Here is a 22,950-nt window from a genome sequence, read left to right on the forward strand (position 1 = left end):
TGAGTTGGTTGTGCTTCCATATACTACATCTGGCAGGAGCATAACCCGCGATTGCATGGAAGTAGACCGAGGTCGGTGTCTGCTCTAGTTCACCTTATGGTCTCTACGGTTCGTGCTCATGCTTCTTCTTGGGGGTTGATCTTCTTGGTCTTATATAGTGTGTTTACGAATGTTTTTTCTTTTTGAACTTTCTGTTGTTCTTTGTTTTGCTGTTGTCCCTTGTTAGTGGGGTTTTGGTTTCTTTTTTCTGGCTTTCTCTCTGGTGGTCACGAGTTTGCATTTTTGTGTTGGTTTTATTTAGGTCTTATCTTATAGGCTTTGTTTTGGGTTTTGTTACCCTGTTTTTGCTTGTGCTTTGATGCTTTGATGCTTTGATGCCTTGATCCCGAGTTGTGGGATCCTTCTTATTGTTGTATAATAATATCACCTATTCTAAAAATTAAAAAAAAATTACACGATCGAATCTTAAAGAAAATTTATGTTAGATTATCGCTAATTAAACTCATTTGATGAATAGACTGATTGAAAAAAAAATAAAAAGGTATCTTGAGGAGTAAAAGTAAAATCAATCTAAGAAGAAGATGAAAACAATTGATTTTTTTTTTTAAAGGATTTTTTTAGAACAATTGATTGAAATGATAAATTTAATTTTCTTTTCTTAAAAAATCTTTCTCCTATTCAGAGACAACGATTAAGTAAAATTTAGGCCAACTTAATTTTATGTTACTTTTTCTTTTTCTTTTTCTTTTATAATAACAAAATATAAAAATAATCCATCTTTTTTTAAATGCATGATAAATTTTAATTGGATGTTGTCTGGCATAATAGATAAACACGTTTTGTTTTTTTTTCATAGCTAAAATTTATTTGTAGTTGGTAGGCTGTTTTTTTAAAGATGAAAATATCCATTACATTAATGATAAAAAGTTTAAAATATTCAGAATTAAATTAGATAACCTTTCTACATTGGCAATATTTATTTATTTAACCCAAATGTTTGTAAAAATTGTTTAGAAACATTATATTAAAAAAAAAATCTTTTGACCTCAATGAGATGTGGGGGTGCCCATGAATTATGATATATATCCAATCAATAACTTAGCTATATTTGTGTTAATAATAGTAATATTAATTAAAAAACAGTGTAAAAAAAGGTTAGATACCATTTTCATCCTCTATTTTAAGTCTGGTTCTATTTTAATTTATGTATTTTTAAATATTCAAAATTAATGATGTACTTTTAATAACTCTTAATCTTTAGTCTAATTATAAATTTGGTAATTATGATTTGGAAAAAGTTAAAATTTAGTTCTACGATTTTGTAGTTAGTATTTTTCTTTGTAGTTTGACAAATCTTCATAAATAATCCCTATAATATAAACTATTTATGAGAATTTTATCAAACTATATAAACTATTTATGAAGTTTTATTATATTAGATGGATTAACTTCTAATTTTTAAAATAATAGGGACTGAACTATAAACTCTGCCCAAATTGTAGGACCAAATTTGCAATTTAAACTAAATCATTTTTTTTTCCTAAAAACATTTTTCTTACAATTATACTAGCGGAGGAATTGAACCACTCACTACGACAATCGCTAAAAATAACATGAAATGAATAAGAGTTTGTTTGAATTGATTATAGAAATGTACTTTTTTAAAAAACAATGTTTTTATTAAAAAAATTTTGATTAAAAAACTATTTAAAATAAACTTTGTTTCAAAAGTTATCCTGAATTTTTGTTAGATACTTCAATTTTTTTTTTCAAAATAATTTATTTTTAAAATTAAACACTTGTATATCATAAGATCAAGATGATTGTAAGTAACGAGATTAAATTTAAATTTTATTATAAACAATTTAAAACCACTCCAAACAAAACCAACAAATTATGCTCTGTTTGGTAACCATTTCAGTTTTTTTTTTTTTTTTTTTTTTGATAATTAAGTCCATTTTCTCTTCATTTGTTAGGATGATTTTGTATTTTCTTTAAATATAATGGTTAGATTTTTAGTCAAATTTCAATAATAAAAGCAAATTTTTAAGGGCTTCTTTTTTTAGTTTTCAAAATTTGGCTTGGTTTATAAACAATTAGTAAAAAGGACATGACAAATGGAGAATTTGGAGGTGGATATAGTACATAGAGATGTACATGAATTAGCTTGGGTTAGACCAACTCGAAATTTGGGGTTGGTTGGGTTGATAACCTAGATGATCCGAACAGGCTCTCATCCAACCCAACCCATAGATTCCAGTTGGGTTGGGTTGTCGGGTTTTTTTTTTTTTTTTTTTTTTACCTTTTTATTACTTAAAATGCTAATTTATGTACTAACACATCCTAATAATAAAGTTTCATAAAAATCAAAGTTAGAATATCAAAATCCAAAAATATCTATTACAACATCATAAAACTATATATGAGTTATAGTATTTATAATAATAATAATAATAATAATAAATAAATATTTGTTGGGTCCATGAATTTTAAAAGGTGTAACCCGAATCTAACATGATCCGAAAGACATAAAATATTCAACCTAAATTAAAAAATATCAATCAAATTCTTATAATTTGGATTGGATAGTCCTAAATTATTCAGATCATTGATATTAAACACCATTAATAGTATCTATAGGTTTATTTTTAGAAAACAAAAAAAACTTAAAAATCAAATGGTAAACAAATTTGCCTTAGATATTCAAGTTCCATCGAATAAAAAGTAAATATGTTTTTTTTTCTTAATTAAAAAGAAAAAGATACGAAAAAGAAAGATAAATCTAAAGATAATTAGGATAGGACTTAAGAAGTCCAAACTTCTTTCTCTAGGCACACACGTTCTTTTCCTTATAAATAATAATAATAAATAATACAAAAAGAATATTTTTTTTTATAATTATGTGGAGGTAGAGTAAATCAAACCTTTGACTTCGAGAATGATAATAATTTTTGTTAAAAATTAACTTCAAATAACTATCATTAAGATTATTGAAAAAAAAAATACGGAGATAGATTAGTGGTTTTTAAATATATAAAAAAATTAAAATATTTACATTTTATAATAAAAAAAAAAAAATTTCAAAGTACAAACCACTTGTTTCAAATTTTTTCTATAATAATGTAAATATTTTTAAATTTTCTATTTATAAGAATTTCTCTTAATTAAGATTTATTAGTATTTTAAAATTACTCATAAATAGAAATTAAATGGAGCAAATTAATCTTTCAAATGAATCGGGTAAAAGTAATGTATTTTATTATTAAAAGAAAGATATAAAAGTTTTTTTTTGTTTTTGTTTATAGATTAGAGGATAAAATGTAGAAGGAATAAAAAGAAAGTGTTTATGAAATTCCAAACATAATTAGACTTGGGGGAGGGGAAGTCCAAACCCTTCTCTTCTCGGCACACATTTTTTTTCTTTTCCTCTAATATATAAAAAAAATAAAAGAAAGAAAGAAAAATACCAAAAATAGGGTCGAGCTGACGAGGTGAAGCAGAAAACACAAAACGAATAAAAAGGCTTAAACCAGAAGAGCATCCTGAATGTCCATCTAATGACAGTCGTCAGAAACCCACATCCTTCTCCCAAAACTTTTCCTATTTGGTTTGGAAAAACTAAGAGAAGAGTGCAACTCCCTCTTCTCTTCTTCTTCTTCCTCTTCCTCTGTTGTTCTATAAATCCCCCAATTCCTTCTCTTCCACTCTCCATGCAATTTCTCTTTCCTCTGAATTTTCCACAATAATCCTCTCTATCAATCAATCTAACAAACCCATTCGTTTCTCTCAATGGCTTCCACTTCTTCTACATTCGATTCCGACGACTTCACCCTCAAGAACACTTCGTCGCTCAACCCTCCTCCAATTTCCTCTTCTCATTCAACAATCCGACTTTCTCTTGGCTTATTCCGTTCCGGGGCTCTCCGACGCAAGAGATCCGCCGTCGATTCCCCCCCGGACTCCGCCTCCTCATCCCCAACCTCGCCGCCTCCCCTCATCGCGTCCAAGAACGTCAAGGATCAAGCGCCTACTACCCCGCTTTCACTCGACTCCTTGCCCTTGTCGCGTAGTGAGTGATGAGATAATAACCAACGTCAAGGTCCCCAAGAAGAAGCATCTCTCGATAAGTCTCTCACTAATTATAATGTCCTTCTTTCTTCTCCTTTAACTTTCCCCCAATGTTTTGTTCATCGGATTTCTTTAATTTCTTTTAAGCCCTAATTTTAGCCATTTTGTGTTCTCTGGTTCTGATTCTCTGTTCTTTCTTGTTGATTTTTTTGGATCTTGGAATCAGAAATCTCAGAATTTGGAAGCCATTGATAAATTGACCCACCAGAATCAAGCTCTTGAAGGGGTGAGTTCTTTTGTTCTTTTAGTTAATTTTTGTTTACTTTTGATGCCGACTCGCAAGAATTTTATTTTCCTCTTAATCATAACAACAGGAGGTTGAAGCTATGAAGCAACATTATAATCATCTGAAAGCTATCAATTCGGAATTGAAGGCCAAGAAGCAAGAGGTTCTTATTTTCTTCTTACTTTATTTCCCCCTTTTATCGTGTGCTCTGTTGAATAATATTTATATGTTCTTTCTTGAACAGATGATTGTGGGTGGTTCCAATTACCAATCAGAAATTCCAGAAATTGGGACCTCAACTTTGGTTGCCATGGAAATAGCTAAGTTAACTATGGAATCCTCAGCCTCAAATCTGGAGATTGATCTTCATCAATGTGAACCGTCGATCAAGAATCAGACGGCTTCGATGGAAGAACAGAGCAATTTCGAAATTCCAAATGGGGGAATTCCTTTATATGATCATTCAATGGGGCCAATGGGGATTCCTGATTTGAACTTCTCATTTGATGAACTTTCTGAGAGGTATTACTCAAAATACATGGCTGCTAAAGCAAGACAGAAGAGGATGCAGATCTGTAAGAACAAGAACAATAACAACAACAATGGAGCTTCCAATTTGCATTCCTAGTTCATCAACAAATCTCCACATTCTTCCTTTTTTTTTTTTTTTTTTTTAACCTTTGGATTCAATTCATCAATTTGATGGGGAGGCCTCTTTCGAGTCTGGAATTGGGATTGTTTTTCATTTTTCTTTCCTTTTTTTTTTTTTTTTTTTTTAAAGGTAGATAGATAAAGGTTTTGTTTTTCCTCTCTTTAGCGTATAAATAATAAAAATAATATTTTTTTTAGTTATTTGAAAGATGTTATTTTGTTGTTGAGAATGGTGACAATAATATATGGAATTTCCTATATCAGTTTTTTTTTAAAAAAAACTGCTGGTTGCTAAAAAGAAATAATAATAATAATAAATAAAAACAATTCTGTTATTACTGAATTTTTGGGTTCTACTAATTATGGTAATTTTAGCGATTGCATTGGTGCAGCAGCAAAATTGAGTAAACTTTTAATAGAAATAGTATTTGGCTTTTCTTTTTTTGGAATTTATTTTATTTAGGCATGGTAATATTTTTTGTTCGTATCTGGAGAACTTTTTTAGTGAATAATTAGTGATTATCATCTAGTTAAGGATTTTGTTTAATTTGTTAAGAAGAAAGTAATTGATATTTATTTAACTGCATAAGATTTTTATTTTAAGCTTAATACTGAAATTTTACAATTAGGACTTGACCGGAAGATTGTTGACTTCATTTGTAATGGATAAAGTTATGTATACCTGAAATTGATTTAATTGTATAGTTTAGCATCCCAATAAAAAATAAAATGTGACACTTGATCCATATGTTGAATAAACTAGCTAACTGTTGGCCTTAAATATGACAATTATATAGTTTTGCCCTTTAATCTAAAAAAATTTCGAACTTTTAAAAAAAGTGTATTTTAAAATTAAAATAAGGACCAAATATACACTCTTTTAAATGGTAAACTTATAGTCAAATAATTATATAATGTCTAATTTAGTTAATTTGTGTTAGAAAGACGATTCTCAAAAGTATGTATTTTGCCCTATTTTAAATGATAAACTTATAACTACATGATGATATTAACGTCTAATTTAGTTGATTTGTGTTAGAAGGAGGGTTCAAGCTTTTCTAACCTACTTTTTTTTTTGGAAAAGAAATTATAACAATTTTCATTGAAAACCTAGCATTAAGGGCGTTACGACCATATACAAGAGGAATGGAGAAAAACTTATGATTGGTGTGGAGGGAAAAGATCCGTTTATGATATAATGAAAGAAAGAGTCGTCTCATTTCCTTACTTCTTCGTTCTTTCAAATTCATTCACTTCAAGGTTGGTTTTCTTATTGCTTGACTTGCTTCGAGTAGTGATAGTGACGATTCAGTGAAGTCAAGTCTATTAAGGGCTCCTTGATGACCACGAACCTTCAAAAAGTGAATGAAAATTTATGGAACACCTCTAATAGAGGGACAAGTAGTCAATTATAAAAGAACTTATTGTCAACCTCTTTTAGATATTAATCTATCTGATTCAAAGGAGAAGAACTTACACCAGTATCTCAATTTCAATTCAAACATGGGTTTGATTCACATCCATATTTTGAGAAATATTTATCATCTGAATGAGGAAAAAACGAAATCTTTGTCTAAAGAAATGCCTTGAGAAAGTGTAGATGTATAAAACCTTTCAATGAGATAGTGCTTTTTCAACTCTCTCAAAATGGAATTTATTCTAAACATATATGTCATGGTTTCTTACTTCGACTGAGCATATGCTAGAATTAGAATCACGCATAATGAAGCGCTTGTCTTATCTAAAACATACAAAAACCCTGCTACAAATTGTTTTGTCTCTGATTGGTCCTTCTCAAGAATATATATAAATGTAATAGTATTTGCATTATTATAGTTAAATTAATTTGAAAATATATTATTGTTTGTCATGCTTTCACTAAATTTAGGTTAAATTACAAATAGTTCTAAAATTTTCATGTTTATATCTAATAAGATCGACTTAAAAAATTTCAAGTGGGTACTTCAACTTTTTTTTTTTTTTTTGTTTTTCTAAAGGTCCATACCAGTTTATTTATTTATTTATTTTTTTGAAGTAACAAATTTATTAGGCATTAAATTGGGTTGTGTCTTTTTGTTCTAAACAGTTTATGGAATTTAAAATTTTAAAGAAATCAAATAGCTATTCAACACAAGATTTAAAGTCGATAATTTGTTTGTCTAAGAAAAAGTCGATAATTTGCTAAATATAAATTTGAAAGTGTAGATACTTAAACCTTTTTTTTCTTATTTACTTTTTTAATATTTGTAAAAATGAGCCACAAAATTACGACGCATAAATAATGGTAAGAAATATGATTATATATTTTGTTTTCTCTTTGTTGAAATGTATTTTTCGGAGAGAAGCATTTGATTGGAATATATCTGCCATATTAAATTTGTATTAGTTTATATTCTTCATGCATTTATAATATTTAAAGTCTTAATCATTTATATTGTTGTTGCCTGTTGCATTGAATGATGAATAATGGATAATAATGTGCTCTATTTACGACAAATTTTCCAATATTAAGTGCAAGTACAAATTTTATAAAGATTTTTTTTTTTTTTTTTTTTTTTTTTTTTTTTTTTTTTGGAAAAACAAGGTCGAATGCAGGGATCTTGTATTGACTAATTGTTGAACTTAATAAAATAGATGTATATATAAGTTTTATCAAATTAATGCGTTGAATTGTGTGTTTATACCGCTATAATAAGAAATTAATTACAACACATATGAAGAGCATACGATGAAGAAGGTAGGAATTCAGTTAATAATAGGGGTTGAGAAGGTTCACTAATATCCACATAAGTAATGCATAAGTAGTTCATGTCCTTACCTTATAAAATGATAATCTCATCACCCAGTGTTTTAAGCCACATATATCCTATCTCTAGGATGCATGTTTTAATTAATATGGACAAAGATTAACTTTATTTCTAAAGCTATTCCTTTTTTTTATTTAATGAGTCCCACAACCACTTACTTTCTCAAATAGTTAGCTATTTATACTTAAACCGATTGCTTAGATGGATTTAAGCAATAGTTTAAATATGCATTAAACAAGATGAATTTCAACTTTATACATAACTCATGAGAACGTTAGTTCATTCTTCCTAACCCATTAAGAATTTAGTTGCTCGTAGTAGAAGGAGATGAAAGCACGAATGGATAAAAGGCAGAAATCACGATTTATATCACAATATAGTGTTTTTCAATCTCTCAAATAAAAATTCAAGTGAAACAAAATAAAAGTGTAAGGATAGAAGATGTCAAGCCGTGATACTCAATTTCTTGCTCCATCTGGCTCTAATGGTCGACTGCTCGTTTGACTTGGTGGTGAAAATGGGTGAAGCCCCTCCTAATCAGGGATGAAGGTTGAGTTCTCACTCAAAATTCTCCAAGGATCATTTCGAGAGGTTGAAGAAGATGGGTAAAAATTTTGGCAAAGCTTCGGTCAATTTCTAAACATAAAATCCACAGTTTTGTGTTGAAATCGTTGCTATTATTCATAGGCATCAAAAGGAATGTTCTTTGCTTCTTTCTAATGATATTTGACACATTTGCATTTAATTTCATGCCCTGCTGCGCCAACTACATCACATCACAAATTCATTGGCTCTACCGTGACTATCTAAAACCGACTACCAACTTGTATTTTGATTTGACTGCCACCATCATGCGCGTGTCATTTTCCTATCTTCATGATTCTTCTGACACATGTTTCTTTGTGCATTCAAGTTGAGGTTGATTTGAGCTTCTTTATGCATCCAATGACTGTAGCTTTAACTTTGCAAATTTTCAGCTTATTTTCACTAAAATCCTATATAAAAAAATGTTAGATTGATAATTTTCAGGAGTTTATGTTTTGTAAATACTTGAATGCATCACTTCACCTTTTTACATGATTTCATCTTAAAGTTGATGCATTTTTTTTACTACATTCCCCTAATTATTCTAAACAAAGAGCTACAATAACTTTTATTTCTACAAATTATCAAATGTTATGGATGGATTCTAGAACTAAGGGCGAAAGAGTCAAGGGAGTGCAAGAGAATATCAAGGGAATAGGCCAGGGGAAATTGGGACTGATCGGTCTTGGCCAAGCCTCTAAGATTGGCCCAATAGCCCAAAGCTCAACATGGTTAGACCTTAAGGGATGAAACCCTAGTGTGTCTAGGAAAAATGTTGGGTCGGTCGGCCTTGGCCTAAGTAATGCTCGTACACATGTTGTCCGATGTGAAACCCTAACAAAATAGGGAAAGAGAAATAGTGGAAAAAGTGGATCTAATAATATCTAATAAAAACTTATTAGGATTAGGAAAGATCTATGTAATCCTTATCAGAAGGAGGAAAGATAAACGCTATACCCTTGTGGCTTCATATGAGGTAACTAAAACTTTTAACTTTTTTCTCTATTCTATAATTATTTTACTGACTTAAGCATCAGATCCCTTTTTCTTTATTTTGCAGGTCCTCTCTTCTCAAGAACACTACTATAAAATCTACATTACTTGACACTTATAATTTTTAATTACTTGACGTTTATTTGGAAAAAAAAGTCAAGTAATGACCTTTTAGAAAAAAAAATCAAGTAAAAGGGTTAAAAAAGTAGAGATTGACAGAATGTTTCAGATATTTTCACGCGAACCATTACTATGAGGACTTACTTGACACGTTTTTTTGTATCAAATATAAGAAGCTCTTACTTGACACGTTTTTTGTGTCAATTAAAATATATATATAAAAAATAATCGACTTATTATTTTAAAGAAGTAAAAGAGTTAAACACCTTATATTTAGTCGATCGACCTTCAACCTCTTATGTACGGCCACTACGTCCGTTCGACCTTCCCTCCCTTTATTGAAAAAAAAAAAGTAAAAAGTGAGAATAGAAGAAACCCTATCCTCAAATCCCTTTATTTTCTTTTTATTTTTCTCTCCATTTTTACTTTATTTTTGTTATGAGGAAGATTTGTAGAAAATAACAAGTTATTTAGATGGGCTTTGTTAGAAAATTGGTGGAATTAAAGACCCAGAAGCAAATTTGTAAATATGGGTTGATGGCATTTTTGTAATTAATCTCATCTTCTTCTTATTACGGCACCTATCGTGTACCACCTAAAATAAGAGATTGTGGATGCCGATTTTGAGCACGAGAGAACACACAAAGCCGCCTGAAGCCATCTGAAGCCATCCGTTGTCGATGCTGGCGTTTGAGGCGGGTAAATCGTGTGCCACCCATCTGAAGCCGTCTGCCGTTGATGCTGGCGTTCGAGGCATGGAGTGTCCAGTCGGTTTAGTGCAGCCGCGTGGGTTTTGATTCGCGTTCGGCGAGTGGGTTTCCGGTGTGGGTGTTTTTCGGGCAGATTAATTCCAGTTTCAGGGGCTGTCTTTCGCGGGTGTGTCTCGCTTTCAGGGACGTTGTTGTCCATGGATCTCTCGGTATCGGTGGGTGTTTTTGGGCAATGGTAGGGTTTGGTTTACCTAGTTTTTCCTCTTAAATTTCATTTTATTTCCTATAATTTGGGATTTTTCCAATTCTAGTTCCTACTTTTAAATATTTAATTTGTGATTTGGGTTATAATTAAGCATCTTTTGTAATGATTTGCTTCTTTAAATGTTTGATGATGAAATTGATTTTGAAGTATTGGATGGAGTTGAGTTACTGTCCAATAGATTTGAGATCGATCTTCGCAAGGTTTTGGTAAGTTTGGAGATTAGTATTAATAGTTATTTGTTAACCGTTGAAGTATTGGTCTAATAATTGAGTTATTTTCAATTTTTTATGTTCAATTAAAAAATTTCAAGGGATTGAAGCCACTGTCCAACAAAGTTAACGACCTTTTTTGATGTTTTGATAGGTATTGAAGCCTTGAAACTCTTTTGGAATTGTTACATAGTTGCTGGAATTTGCTTTTTGTAACCATTATTGTTGAACTTTTCGCAGGTTGGATTACTTTGTTGTAGTTTTGAAGTGGCATTCGAATCAAGTCAAACTTTGGGTAATCTATTTGGAGTTAATCGGTTACTTTAGTGAATGAAATTTTGAAGAAATTTTTTATTGCTTGTAGATAAGATTGGACTTTCAATATTCTCTTCGCTCATTGATGCCTGTATTAGTTTTCTATTAAAGATGCATTTTGATTGCCTTAGGATTACAACTAAGTCGTTTTCGCTTGAAAGTTTTGAAAATTGTGAAAGTTGGGAGAAAGGTATCTGCATTCTTCTATTTTAAATTTTAGGATATGCTTGATTTGTTGATAATCTAATAGTTCATTACAAGTTTAGAAATAATTTTACTTAATATATGTTGATGTCAAATTTTGGTCAAGAAAAAATGTACCTGACTTCCATGCGACATCAATGGTAAATTTGTAATTTCATTACTACAGAAATTGGATTACTTGATGTTTTTCCAATGTCAAGTAAAGGGTATACTTGACGATTATAAAAGTGTCGAGTATTTGACTTTCAAGTATAATGTGATAACTTAATTCCGAAAAAACGTCAAGACAAATGTTTTTTGATACAATTTTCGTGGCAAGAAAGGTAATACACTTGACATTGGTGGTATGTCAAGTTTATTGATTCTTGACATTGATTGCGTATCATTTATGATAACTCTTGACGTTTTTTATTTGTCAAGTATATGTCTATTTTTTTTTTCAAATTAAATGGCCCAATTGATATTCTCATTTTCTATCTTGTATTCCAACAATACAATTACATCAACTAAATAAACATTATACATTTAAGATCTATCTCAATATATTCACTAAAAATTCCATATGTTCAACTATGATTTTCATATGAACACTCCTCACAAATTACAACAATATTTCTCTTTCACATGTACATGCACAAAATAAAATCTCAACTATTGCTTTTGTATACAAAACTCAACTTTTAACAAACACAAAAGTGACAAATTGTTTAATAGGTAACCTCTCAACAAAGTACATTATTTAATCTATACATTGAGCTTTGAAGTTTAAAAATCGAGAACTAAGGGTCAGGCAAGCCATGTTTAAGCAAGTCAACCTGCAAAATAGAATAAAGGGCGATAACATCAAATTTCAAAATATAGAAATAAGTGTTAAGATACAAAAATGATAAAAAGTCACGTACAAGAAAAAATGTACATGATTGACTTACTTTATGCGATGGAAAAATATCATATTCGAAACTTAAAAAATATCTACAATTTAAAGTTAGGGACTTTTTGGGATTTCATTCATTCTCTTTTGATTTATCTGGAGGAACAATTACCTTTCGCTGCAAAACAAAGGAAGATGGAGGGATGTGAGAAAATATAATACATATTGAAATTTTATTTATTTATTTTTTTTTCCTTTTTATCAAAGATGTTTAAAAATAGAATTAAGATTTTCTTTCCAGTTAATTATATTAAAAAATATACTAAAAGTAAATGAAATACATATATTAGTCTTGCAGGAATGAAATGCCTTATTTAACCAAGTGATATCAAGAACTTTAGAGCTCTAGCCATTATTGAAGGTTTAACATGTACTCGTTCGTTGACCACTTGAAAGATTGAGATAGAATCTAATTGTTTAGATGTAATTAAACTTTTAAATAAAGAGTCTATTGACCTTATAAAGATTTTTTAAAATTTTTTCTTTTTTAATTTTTAAAGAAACTAAACAGTTATGAGTATTTGGAAGATTCTATTTAGTCTCATCGACTACACAATGGCTTCGCTCACTCTCTTGCCTACTAAATTATGGAAGAGGGCCAAACTTATTTGTTAGACAGTTGTATTTATAAACAACAAAAACCAAGCCATTACAATTAACCAAATATAATTTATTAACCAAATGTAATTTATTATATTATTATATGTAATATCCTATTTTATTAGATACTATGTAAGGGTGTTCATGGGTTGGGTTGAAAGAGTACCTAACTTAATTGTTCGGGTTGTAAATTTTTTCAACCCAAATAAACCCACCATGAAATATTTGGGCTGGGTTGGTTCAGGTTAATCGGGTATTTTATTTAAAATTTTGCTCTAAAAAGAATCAAAAGTAAATATGTAAAAATCTAATTTAATTATTTTCATATATTAAATTAAGATTAACAATTCAGTTTCAATTTATATAGTGAAAATTTTATTTCTATACTGCAAAGAAATTAATTTGGAGAGTTATTGAAGAATAAATTATTCAAAAAATGTTGGAATTAAATAAAATTAAAATTAATATATGTATAAATAATTGTGTTATGAGTCATAAAAAAACATATTTTAAAGTTAATAATAAATTCGGATTGGTTCGAGTTGGTTTGGGTTATATTATTTGGATTATATTAGGTGAATACATGGGCCAACCAAATCCATAAAATTTTTCATTTATTTGAATAAAATTCAACCCAAATGAGTTGATAACCCAATCCAAACTACACGAATTAAATTGGGTTAATCGATTTTTTCGGATCATCGAATTTTGTGAACACCCCTAATATTAGGTAACAAATAAGTAATATATGTGTATATATATTTCAAAATTTGGGAAAACCTGCAACTTGTCGGAACTCGGCATATATGTCCGCTAGTGAGCGAATCAAATTTGAACTCGCAATTGTGGCAAAATAATAATAATAATTCGCAATTTTTTGGTCAAAACTAAAAGAAGATATATGATCATAATAATGTCAAAATAATTGGTTGTTTTGCTAAGAAAAGATTTGGCAAATATTTATATACCATTTATGTATATATATGAAATGCAGAACAAACGAATAGTCAAATATATTAATGAGCACCAAATCAATCATCAAAATTACCATAATTAATCATAAAATTCTTGAAACAACCATTTATTGACTGAAAATAGAAATTTTCCATATACTTAAAATTTTGTCACTTCTTTCCGGAACCAAAAAAATCGCCATCATTTTAAATCAGTCTCTATCATCAAGCTAAAAGTCCAAAGATAGATCCAAACCTAATTCAAATCTGATTCAAATCCAGTCCAAAGTTAATAGTCAATCAATTCGATCCAATCCAATCTTTTCATAAATTGGATCGGATATGGATCCATGAACAAACCCGTTTGAATCGTATTAGGATTGGTCCGTCGGACGTACCTAACAGTCCAATCCAATATAATAATATATTTTTATATATAAATAACTAATATTAATTAGTAAAAAAATAATACTTTTAAAATTTTAAAAAATTAATTCAACAACTAAGCAGTTAGTTAAGAGTTGAAAGTCAAAGACATTAAAAAAAATCATTCTATTATTGCCTCACATTGAAAAAATTGAAGAACGAAGAGAGTTGCATACTCTACAAATAAGTCTCTTCAAGTCTATTTTTAAAGTTAAAATAAAAATTAATATTATAATAAATTTAAAGTGTCAATTTGAACCCAATCTAAAGGATTAGTTTGAGCCGCATCCAATTTTGGACCATCGAGTAAGGTGGACTATGGGCCTATGTATAAGAGGTTGGGTTGGCCCAATTAGTGCCTAAGGCCCATAGGGCTTGGGCTTTGTCAAACTTGGGTCTTTGATTCCTTGGGTTGGATTGGTCCGACTTGACAGGCTGAATTTTCAATAGCACATTTTCTTTAGATACTTGAATTTTTTTTTTAATTGGTCTATCAATAATTCAAATGTTTTTACAACAGTCCATTCAAATACAACTATGCGTTTTTATGATTTGATCCATTATCATACTTTTCTTTTTTTGATATTCATATTTCCTTGAACATCTTCACAACTCTCTAAATTAAACTGACCTTGTAGTTGAAAAAAGCATGATCACTAATTAGAAGTGAATGTGACATGGTATGAAGCTCAGGTTGGTGTGTGAACACGCCTTTCTTAATTGTCTTTATAGATAGGCACTAATGATTCATACATGAATTCGACCAAGTACAGGGCAACTTTGACGTCTCTCTTGTTACTTGGTCAGGTATTTTATATGACATGATCTCACACATGTGCTACTAAACCTAGCATCACACCTTGTAATACCTGAGTGAGTGTTAAATAAAGAAAATAGTTTACAGCTTGATATTATTGATTGCAAACCTTTTTATGAGATATGAATATCTTTATTTGTACATTTTTCCATGTGACATAAGTGTCACGACCATACAATTAATTTGTCGCAATTACACAAAAGGACTCAGCTTCTTGGAGTTGCCTCTAAACTTTCTTATCATCTAGAGCTATTTGAGCCTGCTGGGTCTGTCATTGGTGAGTCATGATCGAATTGTAATAGGCTGAGTAGTCGTCTGATATAGCTGCCCGTGTTAATTCTCCCTGTGCACAACGATCACGTCGTCCATACCACTAGGATAAATATTCCACATGGATTCGACGCCAGTCTTGGTCGTGCTTACCTCTTAAATCGATCTGGTATAGTGCTGGGAGTGTATAGGACAACGAAGGTATCGTTGGTCGCATACTGAACTGTCTCAGCACACGATCTAGATGATGCCACTCTACTATATGGAAGCATATAAGAGGACTAACAAACAACCAGATGTCTTCACCATCACGACAATAATCAGGTAAGGATGACCAAATTTGTGTGTAGGCGTCCAAATAACCTGACAAAAAAAACAATAATAATAAGTATACATATAAAATGTTTTAAATATTCATTTATATACATATTTACTACCTGATTGTGCGTCAGCATGTTAAATATTTTTCTGTACACAAACAAAATACTTGCTGACTGTTCAGAGGCAGCTAATACACCACTCCATCTAAAATTATAAAAAATACAATTAATTTATATTTTTACATAAAATGGTAACGAAATAAATATATAAATAAAATAATACCTGATACTGAGTGGACGATGATCTAGGGCCTGTAGTTGGACTTGTGGTGCCTGTAGCCTCCAAGCACAACCGTCACTCCATGATTTACAATTAACATACCAAAGATCCTGATTTGAGTCCGACAATTTCGTAGTGTTCTGTCACAATTTTTTTTACAGCAAGTTGTAAATCTTCTTTAGTATTAAACAACATTCTTTTTTGTATTAAACTACAGTTATCTACTCTATATTCCTTTCTTCCAAAGTAGACTCTTGTTCATATGTTGAATTTGTCATTTTCCAATCTATTTGGGTGAACATTTCCAACGGAACCAACTCAAGATCATGTTCACCACTACTATTATTTCCAAATAATTCATCAACTTCAACGTCAATGTCACTAACTCCATCATTTCCAGGTTCAAGAATTACTAAATCGCATCGACATATTTATTATGTTTTTTTCAACTGTTATAGTTGACAAAAAAATATGTTAATATGTCTACCCAACAAACTCCAATTTCTAAATTTAACCTATAAGATCTAAATATTATACATTTAAATCAAACCAAATCGAAGATTTATAAATTATATATTTAAATTAGCCCAAACAAATAAATAAATATAAGATCTAAGATTTAAGATCTACAAACATATACATATAAGATCAGCCCAACAAATACATATCAGATTTCTAAGTTTAAATCAATCCAAACAAATAAAAAAAATACAAGATCAGCCCAAAAAACATACATAAACTATACATAAACTAAATCATATATAAACTATACATAAACTAAATCATACATAAACTATACAGAAACTAAATCATACATAAATTATACATAAACTAAGTTTAAAATAAACTCAGCACAAAAACATGCAAAAACATACATATAAATACACATCAGCCCAACTAGAGAAAGAAATATACCACAGAAACGAGCAAAAATCGGCAGCCAAAAAGGTATGAAAATCGAGCAACACGACTGTTACAATGGAGGATTCGGTGAGGATCAAATGTAGGACTGAAAATCGAGCAAAATTGAAATTTTGGAAGATTTCGGTGAAATGGAGGTTTCGGTGAGGAAAATCAACGAGATTTTGGAAAGTAGACAGAAAAATAAAAGAAGAAATCGAAAGTAAAAATCGGTGAGAGGAAGAAATCGTTGGTTTCGGTGAGGAAGAAGAAGTGGCGGTCTTGGTGAGAAAGAAGGGACCGTTTCGATGAGGAAGAAGAACGGACAGACAGAGTTTTTAATGCGAGGAAATCGTGTACCCAGTACACGACTTAGGGTAATTGTGTACCCGATACACGATTCCTCAGTCAAACCTGCATGACTGTCACGCCAGACTGGGTGTGCTAGGTGGTCAGGTACTCGTGTACCCGGTACACAATTTAGGCCAAATCGTGTACCCAGTACACGACTTAGGGTAATTGTGTACCCGATACACGATTCCTCAGTCAAACCTGCATGACTGTCACGCCAGACTGGACATGCCAGGTGGCCAGGTACTCATGTACCCGGTACACGATTTAGGGCTTGTCGTGTATCCTGTACACGATTAAGGTGTAATCGTGTATTTGGTACACGATTTAAACACCTATTTTTGGGAATACTTTCTCCCAACTCTATTTTTGTCATTATTTATTAAAAAAACATTATTTAAAAAAAAAAATCAAAGTTTCCATTTCAATCTAGGGTGATGATTAATTTTAGGTCGGTAAATATGGTAACTTTCTTTTTATTGATATGGTATATTCACTTTTTCCTTTTTCTGTTTACTAGGTGGCAATAATTTAATTAGTATAAATCTGTAAATAAATTAATTCAATGACTTAACTAATGAGTTGTGATTGAGTTAATAAACATCGATACGAATACGAGATACAGATATAATATGACACAAATACAACCGAAATCATGCACAAATATGACGAGGATGTGTTTTATTAAAAATATATACAATTTTCATAAATTAAAAAGAAAAATCAAGGTTAATGAGTATATATGCTTAGTTGGATGCATTTATATGCTTGGTTAGATAGTTCTTAAAATTTGTTATTTCTTTTAGTATAGTTAATAAGTGTTTGATTATGTAAAATAATAATAATAAGTGTTTGATGCATGTCTAATAAATATTGAACCTACTCTAAATTTGTATAACTAGTGTCTAACATGTGTTGAAGACGCTCATGTATGCTAACAAAACTAGAGCATTTGAGCTTCTTAGTATTTGATTTTCGTAGTTGAAAGCTTTTCTAACTTTATACTTGGTATAGGAGAATTGTTAGATTGTTTATATCTCGTTTGATAACTATTTGACTTTTGAAAATTAAGCTTATGAACACTACTATTACTCATAAATTATTATGTTTTATTATTCACTTTCTGCTAATGTTTTCAATAATTAAATCAATCTTTGAAAACCTAAAAAAAGTAGTTTTTAAAAAAACATGTTTTCATTTTCAAATTTTGATTCGAAATTCAAGTGTTTCTTCATTAAAAAAAATGTAAACCATAATTGAAAAATCAAGAAAGAAAACAAGCCTGAATTCCAAAAACAATAAAAAAAAATTGAAATCGTTATAAAACACGACCGTTGTTATTAAAATTGTTCTAATTAATTAGATATCTCGTTTTTTACTTTTATGTAGTCTCGCAATAAAGTGAAAGATTTTCGGGAAATTGTTAGTTTTGACCCAAAAATATTTTTCCTAACTTACCTAACTCACATATCTTAGAATAGAAACTCCAATCTCCAGTTTCACATTTTGTTTCCAATAATAGAAATGCTTTAGTGAGGTGAGGGTCCTAACTTAAGAGGAATAATCTCCGTTTTCCTTTTTGAAAGTTCTAAAAGAGACAAGTATGTTGAAAAGTAGTTTTTTATTTTTTGAGAAAGTCATGAAAATGGAGCTAAAAAATTATTTCTAAGGAAAGCTTTTAGTAAGCAACGAAATTCTTACTTCTTTTTCACTTATATATGTTATAAAGGAGTATCGTTACGTTTTAGGAGAAAAAGTGGAGATAAAATTGAAAATTGAAAAGTATTGGAACATGATTGAACATGGGAAAGTTATTACTAGTAGTTTGTGATTTATCACGTGACGTTCAAAGCAAATGTCTTGTGAAGTTGTCTTTCTCGTGAAGATGACTTTGTCCAATTTTATGAGACAACTCTTTTGTTTTGTGCAGTTGGACCAATTGAGTTGTCTCGTAAAGTTGACCAAGTCAACTTTCTCGTGAAGTTGACCACGTTAACTCTCTTATAAAGTTAACTTTCTCCCAAGTTTTTTTTTTTTAAAAAAAATATTTATTTATACATTTTCTTCTAGCTAGTAAGTTTTATCTTCACTTGTAGAATGTCTCACATATTTGTTTTCTACGATGATATTTGGAATAAGGATGAAGGAAAATACGCAGACGATAATCTAGGGGGTTTGGATGTAAGAGGTAACATTTATTTTCAGGACTTCTTGTTGAAGTTGTATAATCTAAATGGGATTGACCCCAAAAAACAACGATTTCACTCTAAGATGTCTATACAATTTTGGATCCAAAGTTCCTACATATTTAATACAAAATGATCAAGAACTTGGGTTCTTTTTAAATAGTGAGGATGCATGTAGGCCCTCTATCTATTTATCAATGAAATCCAAACTTATGTATAGCGACAGTGACTTAAAGAACCCCAGTTGCTCATACCAACCATGATTTCCATACAATTTAGCCCAATATCCATAACCTTATTATCTTACACAACCTTCCTTCAAACAAAATTATCCATCAGACTATGCTACATCACTAACGTCCCTTAGATAATAATGTTGCCCCATATAATCTATCCGATGATAGTTTCTTTGTTTATCCATACAATCTCGAGGATAATGGTCCATCATCCTCAATGTACGATGAGGAGGATATTGGTTGTGCAGACGAAGGGTTTGAGCATAATGTAAGTGAGGAGAATGAGATAGAAGATGAAAATATACATATTGAAGGGGTTTTTTAGCATGGGGTAGGAGAGAAGAACATGAGCCCAGAAGAGAACATATTGAAGACGATTCAGACTACGAATGTGAATTACCAGAGGAATTGGATGATGAGTCTAATGAGTCTAATGAGTCTGATGATCTGACTAAAGAGGATGACAGGGACGTTCGAATGAAGGGTGAGTGTAGTAACCATCATTGTATTGGATCGTAAAGCAAGCATTGGAAAGGCAACTAGTAAGGTACTTCCTCATACCTTCCATTATTCTGCATTTATCATATAAGTCTATATTTACTCAAGCATTTTGGAAAAAAATCTCCCCTCCTTGATTTCTTCTTAGCCACAAAATTATCCCGTGAGACTACTTTTCAAGTACATTGAGCCAAAATTATCCCAATCAGAGAGTGGGCCAATACTTGGAGGAGATTATATTTGAAAAGTGGGACAGGGCATTTCAATGTAGACAAAGGTTCAATCAGATGACTACAAATGTGATTGAGAATTTGAACGTTGTATTGAAGAATGCTAGAACATTGCCAATAACTAAATTTCTTGATCACATAAGAGGTTTGCAAGACTGGTTTCATCAACGAAAAACCTAAACATCGAGTCATAAAACGATGCTTTCAAATTATGTAGAGGCGATAATGACGAAGATAGAGTATAGATCTAGAAGGCATGTTGTGAGGCCGATTGATCAACACATTTTTTATATTGTTGATAATCACCTTATTGGAGTTGTTGACTTGAATCCACATACGTGTACGTGCAAGGATTTCAATTATTACGACATTCCATGCTCCCATACGATTGCAGCAACACGTTACAGGAACATTGATCCATACACACTTTGCTCCCCTTGTTACAACATTCAGGTTTTTTATGGATCATATGCAGAATCTATTTTCCCTATAGGCCCTATTTCAGAATGGCCTCAGGGGGATGATTATGAAGACATTCAGATATTGCTATCGATGCATGTTTCTCAAGTTGGCCGTTGCCAGGAGATAAGAATATCGTTTGCATGAGAGGTCACTCAGATTCACAAATATACTAAGTGCATTATGTGTGACCACAAATGAGTAACTTGCCGACAACCATTGAAAACACGTGATTCTACACCACTCGCGTCTGTATCCTAAACTCAATGATGAAGAAAAACACATCCTTTCCGAATGATACCCTAGACCTGAACAGATTAAAAGAAATTACGTTCGATCTATCATCCACAACCTTCTTCAGAAGTAGGTGATGTAGCAGTCGTCTATTGAGGGAGAGAGTACTATCTAAGATGAGTCCAAATATGGTCTGCCTAAACATGTCTAACTGGACCCTCGTTAACTTCATCTAGATTATCATACAAGTCTTAGCCAAATGAGAACACGAAGTTAATGAAGCCTTAAAGTATCCTGCTAGCTCGGTCCTCGGCTCCATAATAATTACCTATATATGCCACAAAATATGGTACAATGTTAAAATCCTTAGTAAAAGAAAATATCCTTAAAAAGGACGAACTTCACGAGAAAGAAGCCAGTGAGCCATCACCAAAAGACAAATCTCGTGAAGTTTGTAAAAAAAGCTTGAGTTGCACTCTCTGTGGTTTGTCTCGTGAAGTTGAGTTGATTTTTGTCTTTTTCTCGTGAAGTTACTTCACAAGACAAACTTTATAACATTACGAGACAAACGATGGAGAGCTTCTGAGCTATTTTACAAAGTTATCGTTGTTGCTAATACTTCACGAGACAAATATTCACAACTACTTCACGAGATATTTGTCTCATGAAGTTCAATACACACAAAAAATGTGAAATCAAACCCAGACAAACATATAGCCGTTACCCCATATATTTTCCAGGTTGTTTTAAGTTCGTTAAAGTTCAAAGGATGATTAAAAAAAAAAGGTTTTGGATTTTTCACTACACATTTTTACCATAAATCACAAAGTCTCCCCCCTATAAACAATAGAATCGATACATTTAGAAAGAAAGAAAATGGAAAAGGTACCTTTTGTCAAAATCCGAATTGGACAAAGGGGTAACAGATGACAAAAGATCGGGTCCTTTTTACAAAAAGGATCATCTACAAGAAGAGAGTCCAATAATGATGATAAAAACTTAATGAGAAGAAGAAGAATGACTCTAGCTTCCACGGGAAGATGAAGAGATTTGATTTAACTTTTTGAAATGACCATTTATTGAGGGGAAAAATTGTCTTTATACATGGTAGGTCCTTCCATTTAAAGTCTGTGGCATTCAAAAAATGATTCAAGAAGGTAGATTTTAAAGATGGGGTTACTTTTGAATGGGGAAAAAGTTTTTTGGTCAAAACCGGCAATTTCCCAAGATTTTCCTTAACAAGTTGATAAATTTCTTTTCATTTTTTTAAAGAACTTTTAATTACAACTTTGTTGTTGTTTTTTTAATCTAAAGAATTATAATTTAGTTATTAATAATATATTTCTTTTTTTTCTGAAAAATATATTTCAGATAGAATTCTTATAAATCACCTAAATATAATAATAGGGAATAATACCTTCTTGGCCCCAAAGTTCTGACTCTAATTTCTATTTGATCTCTAGGTTTTAAAATGTTACACATTTAGTCATTAAATTTAATTTTGAAAGTGATAAAAGTTGTAAAACTCAATTAATTATAATTATTTTAATAACTTTTAATTTATTAACATAAATTAACTCTAAAGACGGAAAGTAAGTATTTAGTGAAAAATCGAGATTAAAAGTGTAAATCTTGAAACATAGGAACCAAATTGAAACAAACCTCAAATGTCATGAGTAAAATTGTAGCATTTTGAAATCTAAGGACTAAATTGAAACCAAACTCAAAACTTAAGGACCAAATATATAATATCTTGAAACGTAAAGACTAAATAGAAACTTTACGCAAAAATTGGAAAAAAAATGTTATTTTTTCTAAATAATAAATGAATGGTCGCTCTTATTTATTGTTGATTATATTGTTAGAAAATCTTCAATAATGGTATATTTATTATTCACCCCAGTCAAAGATGCTCACAGTAATAAAAATATGGTAATTTTGTTTCGGAGTCCGGCAAAATAGAATGTCAAATAAATTTGTTAATTTCTAAAAATATTAAATATGCTAGGAATCTTTTAAATAGAGGACTAAAAATATAATATTAAA

At 30.7% G+C, this 22,950-nt stretch overlaps 1 protein-coding gene and 1 long non-coding RNA gene across 2 annotated transcripts; both read left to right on the plus strand.

Moving 5' to 3' along the window:
* Positions 1 to 4,172: 4,172 nt before the first annotated feature.
* Positions 4,173 to 5,291, plus strand: LOC120076447. Its single transcript, XM_039030281.1, has 3 exons — positions 4,173 to 4,354; positions 4,443 to 4,517; positions 4,599 to 5,291. Exons 2-3 carry the CDS (start codon positions 4,455 to 4,457, stop codon positions 4,980 to 4,982), a joined length of 447 nt encoding a protein of 148 aa, XP_038886209.1. The 5' UTR covers positions 4,173 to 4,354; positions 4,443 to 4,454; the 3' UTR covers positions 4,983 to 5,291.
* Positions 5,292 to 10,116: 4,825 nt separating this feature from the next.
* Positions 10,117 to 11,198, plus strand: LOC120076574. The gene is made up of 2 exons (XR_005481576.1): positions 10,117 to 10,848; positions 10,935 to 11,198. It is a non-coding gene; the product is annotated as an uncharacterized LOC120076574 (long non-coding RNA).
* The last annotated feature ends 11,752 nt before the right edge of the window (positions 11,199 to 22,950 follow it).

This window comes from Benincasa hispida, chromosome 4 (genome assembly GCF_009727055.1).
Source record: "Benincasa hispida cultivar B227 chromosome 4, ASM972705v1, whole genome shotgun sequence".
In the NCBI taxonomy this organism is placed as follows: Eukaryota; Viridiplantae; Streptophyta; class Magnoliopsida; order Cucurbitales; family Cucurbitaceae; genus Benincasa; species Benincasa hispida.